The sequence below is a fragment of the Botryllus schlosseri genome, chromosome 9 (assembly GCF_051294905.1).
Source record: "Botryllus schlosseri isolate E-star chromosome 9, Bs_hap1, whole genome shotgun sequence".
Classification (NCBI taxonomy): domain Eukaryota; kingdom Metazoa; phylum Chordata; class Ascidiacea; order Stolidobranchia; family Styelidae; genus Botryllus; species Botryllus schlosseri.
In genome coordinates, this window is record NC_137244.1 from 21,597,821 (window position 1) to 21,605,939 (window position 8,119).

General features: G+C 40.2%; 1 protein-coding gene across 2 annotated transcripts; it reads right to left on the reverse strand.

The window, feature by feature from the left end:
- Positions 1-238: 238 nt before the first annotated feature.
- LOC145446280 (lysosomal acid glucosylceramidase-like) lies at positions 239-7,199 on the reverse strand. Of its 2 annotated transcripts, none has more exons than XM_080324532.1 (10): positions 6,436-7,199; positions 5,923-6,111; positions 5,553-5,702; positions 4,320-4,453; positions 3,522-3,694; positions 2,024-2,171; positions 1,712-1,854; positions 1,471-1,645; positions 1,243-1,406; positions 239-505 (listed from the first exon to the last, which is right to left on the reverse strand). In XM_080324532.1, exons 1-10 carry the CDS (start codon positions 6,533-6,535, stop codon positions 280-282), a joined length of 1,602 nt encoding a protein of 533 aa, XP_080180658.1. In that variant the 5' UTR covers positions 6,536-7,199; the 3' UTR covers positions 239-279. The 2 variants fall into 2 exon arrangements, with proteins under 2 accessions (XP_080180658.1, XP_080180657.1); XM_080324531.1 differs by having other exon boundaries at positions 5,553-5,705; positions 6,436-7,195.
- Positions 7,200-8,119: the final 920 nt, after the last annotated feature.

The following is an 8,119-nucleotide window of genomic DNA, read 5'->3' on the forward strand; positions in this document are numbered from 1 at the left end:
CTGAAAGTTTTGGATTTGCAAAAATAGCATTGATGGTAGGGGTAACCTACAATTATTGATGAAAAACTCAAATAACTTCGCTTCGACGGGTTGGAATTGCATCAAATTTCTCTTGCGTCGTTTTTGTAGACAACTTGAAAATTTCATGGGATTACCAGTAAAATTTAAAGACGGAAAATTTCTTAATTTATTTTAATAAATTCAAAAATTTCAATTGGCTCCGTGGCCAACAATAAACTTGAGTTGAGTAAGTGATTTATTCTTCAGTAAACTTAAAATTTAGTTCGACCATATGTAAGTTCTAATTGACTTTGCCGGGAGCGTATCATGTAGATCTCCTTGTTTCGTGTCTCGGATGTTGACCGGTATTTCATTCTCGGATCTGTTCAGCACCACCAAAATGACGAGGTCGTATTTGGGGTTCACGAATGCCACGTGGTTAACCGCAGATTCCAGACCTTCGGTCCAGCTTTTCACTCTGATTGATCCCTCTTCCACGAATTTGCTGTGAAGAAAGCTCAAATAGAAGTAACGGCGCAGGCTCCTACTCAATTATACTAGCGAAAGTGGCCAATTTCAGGACATGACAAAACTTATAGCCTACTCAAAGTTAACGTAGAGAAGAAAGGCATGTAAGATTACTCAAGTACATTTGATGATTCTAATTTAGACACAAATTTTAGAAGCAGGTATATTGTACTGTGTAATTTACTAAAATTCAGTGACTTGTAGACAGAGGCGGCCAGTAACGAAGTACTTCTACTTTTTTTAAAGTACTCAAGTAGTTCTCCGCTCCTTGGGTACTTACTCAAGTAGATCTTACTGCTACTTCTACTTCATAATATTTTGTGATCTACTTACATGGTATGCAAGGTGCACTCATGGTATGCATGCATGCGCTCATGGTATGCATCAATACGAATCAAGCTCTGCACCTTCCGCATAGCTCAATTTACAGCTTTTGACAGTCCATGCGACCTAATTACGATCGTTTTCACAACTACATACTTGAGTAGATTTAAAGTCAGTCAATTCTAACTTCTTCTTCAAGCAGTTTTAGGTTTCTTATGGAAGAAGTACTTCTACTCGTACTTGAGTAGAGATTTTCGTCGTTACTTCTACTTGAGTAGCTTTCTTGACTATTTCGATCACCTCTGCTTGTCGAGTAGACGTTCATTTCTATCATGACTATTTCAGATAAACAATATATCATTATATTCTGTATTTATCTGTAGATATTACCTGAAATGTCCCATGTGATAAAACATGGGTTGCTTGTAAAATTCCTCAGCATCCTTGTTAACTATAATGGGCGCGTCTACGAAATTTGTTTTCCAATTGGGGCCGCCTTCCATGTTCAGTGCAATATTCCAGTCAACCCATCCGGTAACCCAGTGATTAATATCCTGCACATATTGATGTGACATTTTCAATATAATACTTTCATGGCGAAGCAATCTAGCATCATACCTCAATTATGTTATGACTGTATCGTTCACCCCTCTCCCAGCTTCCCAGCAGAACGCCTTTATTGGGATCTGGGGGTATGTAACCAGCGCATGCCTCCGATCCGAGCATAAATTTATCAGGGAACAGTTCGTGAGTCTCATCCATACCATTCGGCGGCACAAAAAAATTTGTGTACCTTACGTTTTGCAAGGCAAATGCTAATTAGCCTCATTCGGCTACCATTCATCTGCAAAATTCTTACCAATGAATTGCTATTCCAGACACATATTTGTAGACATCTTCGTCGGCTAGCACAATGCTGGGCCATGACGGTAAGAGAAGTCGCTGATCGTCCATTATCATGAGTTTAACATCTTGATGACCTCGTTCATGCAGCGTCGGACCCTAATTAATTACGGAAAATGAATGCTTGGTCGGCGCCGATATCAAAATTTTTTTTTCGGTACCCTCTTAACTTTTCGTTATATCGCAATCTTGTGGTGTTTTGATTAGATGAAAATTTTTATAAAGCCATAATGATGATGATTAACAAGTAACGCACAAGTATCCTTACCAAGTCAAATTTAATAAAATCCCGCTGTTGTTCCTCTGTATAACCCATACATTGAAAAGGGAAGTTTTCTATCTGTCCAGCACTCGGTTCGTTTTGTGCCGTCATACCCCACATATTAATACCTTGCTTCGAATACTCTTCAATGAACCTGGTGTTTAAAAGCAACGAGTTCTGATGATTGCGATGCAACATGCGATCGTTTACTTAGTAAATATATAAATACTTATAGCCCAGTGCTTCCTAACCTTTATAAGTTCGCGATCCAATTTTCATCCAAATTTCATTGTCTGACCCACCATGAGATATGACAACGAATGAAAACGTAATTCAACTCACAGTGAGTCGTTTTTTTGTGGTATTCATGGTGTTTGTCGACTACTATGGCCATTTACACCAGGCTGATATTCTTTGTATTTTCCGTAACTGCCGAGTTATAGCACGGCCCACCTCTAGACTTTTGTAAGACACCGCTGACGCGGATGATGTGGCGAAGAGGAGCCTAGGTAAACCTCCAACACTTAGTTATCGGAATTCGGAAGTTTAAAACATGCTTTTTTTTAAGTCGTGTACTGTAATTATATGCCATAATTGTGTAAAAACTTTCCAAAATATGTTTTATGAGCCTACGGACGACGATTAACACCCAATATAACCGACGTATACGATATGGGATGGTTGGAACCCTTGAAATAGTCGGTTCAACAGCAATAGTAGGCCTACGTAGATATAGATCATTGGTACGGAATGAATGTTCTGATGACTATGACCGCCGACAGAAAAAATGCTACAAGACGATGTGGACCTGGTTAAATATATTTTTGATCCGTATATGAGAGGGGTTGGAAGCCTATTTCGTCAAAGTCAAGCTATATTTACCCTATATTTTTAATTGTGAATATCAATCCAGGTTACTATGGCTACCGGCCTAAATCCTGCTTGAGTACTACAGAAAGTGCTGGCTACCGCTGATGCAAAGTCACTCGCTATGACAAAGTGCTTTGCTCTAATACACATATAGGCTACACTTGATCTCGCACTCTTATCGACAAAGTTTGCATTGACACCCTTTTTCACCCGTGATCTTCGGGTGAGAATATACACCCGTGGTGCACGAAACCAGAACCTACACCACAACACTTACTCATACCACTGCATAAATCAAGCATAGCATTTTAATTCGAATGACGCTTAGACGTAGGGACTGATAGGAAGGTATACACTTTTACACACAGTCATTAGTCACGGGAGGATTACGCGTCATTACTCTGAGCTATAGGTTCTGTTTTCGTGTACCCCCTTTGGGATGTGAATATGCACACCTTTTCCACTAGCAGTGCGCGTTTACTAAATGATATGATGGAAGTTGCATCCAGATACTGTTTGGCGATGCGAATATACTAATTTCTAAATCGCTAGCCCTTACGACAGAAAATACGCACCCGTAGGAACGCGAGCGCGAAACGCAATTTGCAAGCGTGATAATAAACCCCCCGTTCACCTTGCGAAGTACAGTGCCCACGAATGATAATACTGTCCACCAGGCTCGCCCTTCAGGCTGCCCTTTCCAATTAGGTCGTTGTTGGTTTTCATCCAGGCTGGAGCGGACCACGGGCTACCATAAAATGACATTGGTCTCGAATTCATGGCCATTGCCTTTTCAATATATGGTATCTGTGGAAATGTAGCAGCAAAATTACCAATAATTGAAACTGTGCTCATTAAATATTGGTAGGCAAAAGGTGGATGTTGGATTGATATACCGCGCAGCGTACCCGTACATGGTCGTTTCTACATTATCCTATCTCTTAATTACATCCCATTGTGTTGCAATAAACGACGAAGCATTGTATTGTTGGATTTAGCAAAAGAGGTGTTTTGAAACACTATGTATTAAACAAATGTTATTTCAAAAATATATTTGTGTAAGTCACCTTCGAATATAAATCGTCCTGGGTTCAACGATCACAGCGCGTAGTTACATATCACTGGGATGGAATGGATATTCTGATGATGATGACCGCCGACCGTCAAACTGCTACATGACGATATAGTACAGGTCAAAGATATTCTTTGGTCCGTTTAAGCAGAGTGTTTAAGACAGGGGTTGGAAACATTTTTCGTCAAAATAGCCATATCGACCCTATATTTTCAATTGTAATTTTTAAGGAGCCATTAACAATTAAAGTTTCGTGACGTCGTGGCTAAAAAACAACAACAATAAAAACATGTTTTAAACGAGGGCCACGTTTCAAACATGTTTGTTTTATATTGTATTGGTTCTTGAATAATGGCGTACCTTGTAATGAAAATCCTCTTTTGCCAAACTGAAATTTCCCATAGCAAAATCTCCCTCGAAGTCATTGTAGGTGTAGCCTCTTGTGGAGAAATCACAGCTTGCCATTGGTATGCGACCCATGTTATACTCGATCCCTATTATATGGATATAGTATATCACTGGGCCCAGTACAAATTTGAGGATTTTTGAACTTGAACAATAGGCAGTGCTGGTCACTATTGATACCCAAGTATAATTATTATAGAAGTAATATTGTGATAGAATTGATTTATAGAATTGCGTGCAGTCGTAGCGATTTACGAGGCACCTCCGAAACAACTTCAAGTAGCCTAGAACCCGTAAACGATGGTTCGGAAAAATACTCGACTGAGTGCTTTTGACTCTCGACTGAGTGCATGGGGTCAACGACTTTTCAATCACAGGTGAAATTAAGCAATCGAAATTGCAAGATGCATCTTCACGAATAACACAAAATCATTATCATGGCACCTCAAATAGATGCTAACCCCCCCTGGGTATTTATCTAGGCTCCTCCTCGCCATCTCATCCGTTTATGCAGTGTCTTATAAAAAGTCAAGAAGTGGGCCGTGCTACAAGTCGGCAGCTACGGAATAAAAAGAAAAAAGAAAATTGGCCTGGTGTTAGTAAATCAATCAATCAATCAGGTTTATTAATATTTTCATCGTTCATCGATGATAATTCTTGGATTATCCATCGATCAAGGATAATGCCCGAATTATCGAAGAAAAACTCAAATAGCTCCGCTTCTTCGGGTTGGAATTGAGTCAAATTTGTTTTGCATCGTCTTTGAAGACAGCGCAACAATTCCATGGGGTTTGACAGAGAAATTTGAAAAAAAAAATTTTGTTTTTCATCTTTGGGCAAATTCAAAATTTTCAAACTGTACGAAATCCGCGATTATTGGTTGGAATGAATTAAAATTTGGTGTGCGTCGTTTTTCAAGGCAACCTAACGATTTAATCACGTAGCCAGCAAGATTCAGGAAAAAAAGTTTTTTTCAACAGCCCTATGACCATAATAGTATGGTGGTCCTCAACACACATGAAATACTACCACCAACAACAACAACAACCTCTGGGTATTGGTAAATGTATGCCCATTCATTTCAATATGGAGTATATTATAGTCTATATTAGCATGTCATGGCCGGTATAGAGTACAGACGACGAAAAAGATTTGAGTGAGTTTCTAGCGACTGAGCAAGTACTCTACCTTGTTCAGAAAAGTAAGACTTTAGCAAATACTCCTGCGCCTGTTCCGGTAAACTAGCGATATTTATTCCTGCTGCGTCAGTGAAAGCTCCTCCGAATCCCTTAATTTCTTGAAACTTTACTTCAGGATCCACGGTTATTACTGCGCTGTCTTCTGTCAAAAAATAGTTATTGGACTATATATTTGAGATAGTGTAGCCACTAGCCATGTAGGTGTCAGACAGGGTCGGAGCCTGAAAATACATTTTACATTGAACAGAAACCTGAGATATGCTGTCGAATCTGTCATGCATTGGAGATTGTGAAAATTGTGTGTGTGCGTTTATCGCCTCTTCTGTGTTCATCGACTTCATCTTTATTAATGATCTCACCAGTGGGCTGAACTTCGAATATCAATGAATGTTCATCAAATCGCATTCCCGCCTTTGTTGTAGTATATACCCTCGCCATTCCCGGAGAAACACTTGTTGGTGCTGGGTCCATAAGGTCGCAATATGTTGCGTTGCATACGCAAACCATTCCCGCATCAACGGTTCTAAGTGAGCATGATTGCTTTGTCTCTGAAAAAGGATTAGTTAGTTATGGTCCTTCCAGGGATATCTAGATATCTAGTCTGGATATCCCTGGGTCCTTAATTCAATTATGAGACTGCCGATACCGCATTCTCTCCCGATAACTTAATAGTTGCGCCTAGAAATCTGGGACGAAGATGATGTGCTAAACTTTTATTATGTACCCAACGTTATTTTAAGGAGTAGAAGTGAACATTTACACTTTCACGCATCTAAATAGCATGTACCGATTGAATCCACATGCTACCTTGTTAGGGCATACAACAATCTCGTTGACTGCACTGGGTAGTTAAGTATTACTACGAGACTCACCTTGGTAGATTTCGGGTGCTAGTAACACCACTAATGAAGCCGACAAGGCCACTAAGAGCAAAACTGATATTCCTGCTGTCCATACCAGCCTTGAAGACATGATTTCATAACTATAGCAATTCGACTTGCAGATACGATATGCAATCGGTCGTTATTTCCTCTCGTACGATTTTTCTAACAGCGTATTGTGTATACCGAACAGTCATTCATTAATAATTGCGTCATTGTTGTCAGTTGACAGGAGAATATCGGCATGCATGATTTGATCAAATATTAGAACTATGTGTTAGTTAGTTGGAATATTATTAGGAGTCTGATAAAAAGTAATTAATGTACTGACAGATGTATATCGCCTTTGCCATATTATATCGATTTATAAAACTACTAACGAATTCGTGCAAGAAAATCCCCTCCAATAGGAACATTGCGGGGATGACTCGAGTCATGGTGGACTTGAGATAGACTCGGGTCACGTGTTGTGAATGACTTGACTTGACTCAGACTCGAAGCATCAGAAATATTGAATGACTCATGTGTCGCGTCACTCAGAAACAAATTTTCAAGTCAATTTTCACGTCGTTAAATATTCTACTTCCAAAAGCAGCCTCTGAATGTCCTAGGCGCACTAGAAAGGACCATACGTCATCATTGAGACCCCTTTGTTTGTTGGATTTACGTATGCGATATGGTTAATTCCACCAACAGCGATATCGCAGACCAAATAGCTTCGCGATGCCACGAAATGTCGTTACAATGACTTTGACTGGTATTGCGTATTGTGATATGATTTCAACCAACAAAATACGAACTTCCTCAACAAGTATCGTTTGTATGCGGAACTGTCTCAGGTTCCACGCAATCTGCGTGCATACATGTTTAATTGTTTATATGCGTCATCTCCGGGATTGCTAATAAATATGATTTACGAGCACCAATAATGGGTAAAAGATTTGCGATAACGAGGCAGTAGGCCTACTTTGCGCGCTGTTTCGGTAGTCACGGTCCTTGAATTCAGCATGAGCAATGAACAATGAGCATAGATGGGCACAGATTGGAAATAAGATTTTGAAAGAACATAATTTGAAGATTTTGGGTGGGCAGGGGTCGGATTTAAATATGGACCATTGAGCATAAAACCCCACAGGATCCTCATTATTTGTGTTCTAAACCGCTGCTAATCTTTATTCCGCCGTTTTCTATTGCTCTTTCCATTCGATTTCGATTTGAGTACATCATTCACCGGGCCTTTTTCTGTTGTTTTTAAGGTATAAGAGCTGCTGCGATAGACTTCCGACGCGGAATTGAACCCGTGCCACCTAGCTACGTAGCTTCTGCTGGATGTTACAACTCCGCTAACTATAAAGATAGAAGCAGGGAAGAGTACTTCGTCACCCCCCCCCCAAACGATGGTCATAGGCCCCCATACGATCACAAAATAAACGTGATGGGTTCGGCCAGCCTGCGGATGTAATATTCGGCAAGGTTTCATTTGGTAAGATGGTAAGGGAAGCGAGTGGTGCAGTTGGTTAAACACTGCAGTGACGACCCCAATGGAGGTGGGTTCGAATCCCGGTTTGAACCAACTTCTTTGTGTCGGAGGGTTATCTGGGCTCCTCATCACTGACCTCACTGCATATGTGTTCTCGGTGTCGCACGAAAAGCCCAGACGGATAAAGTAAAGTCG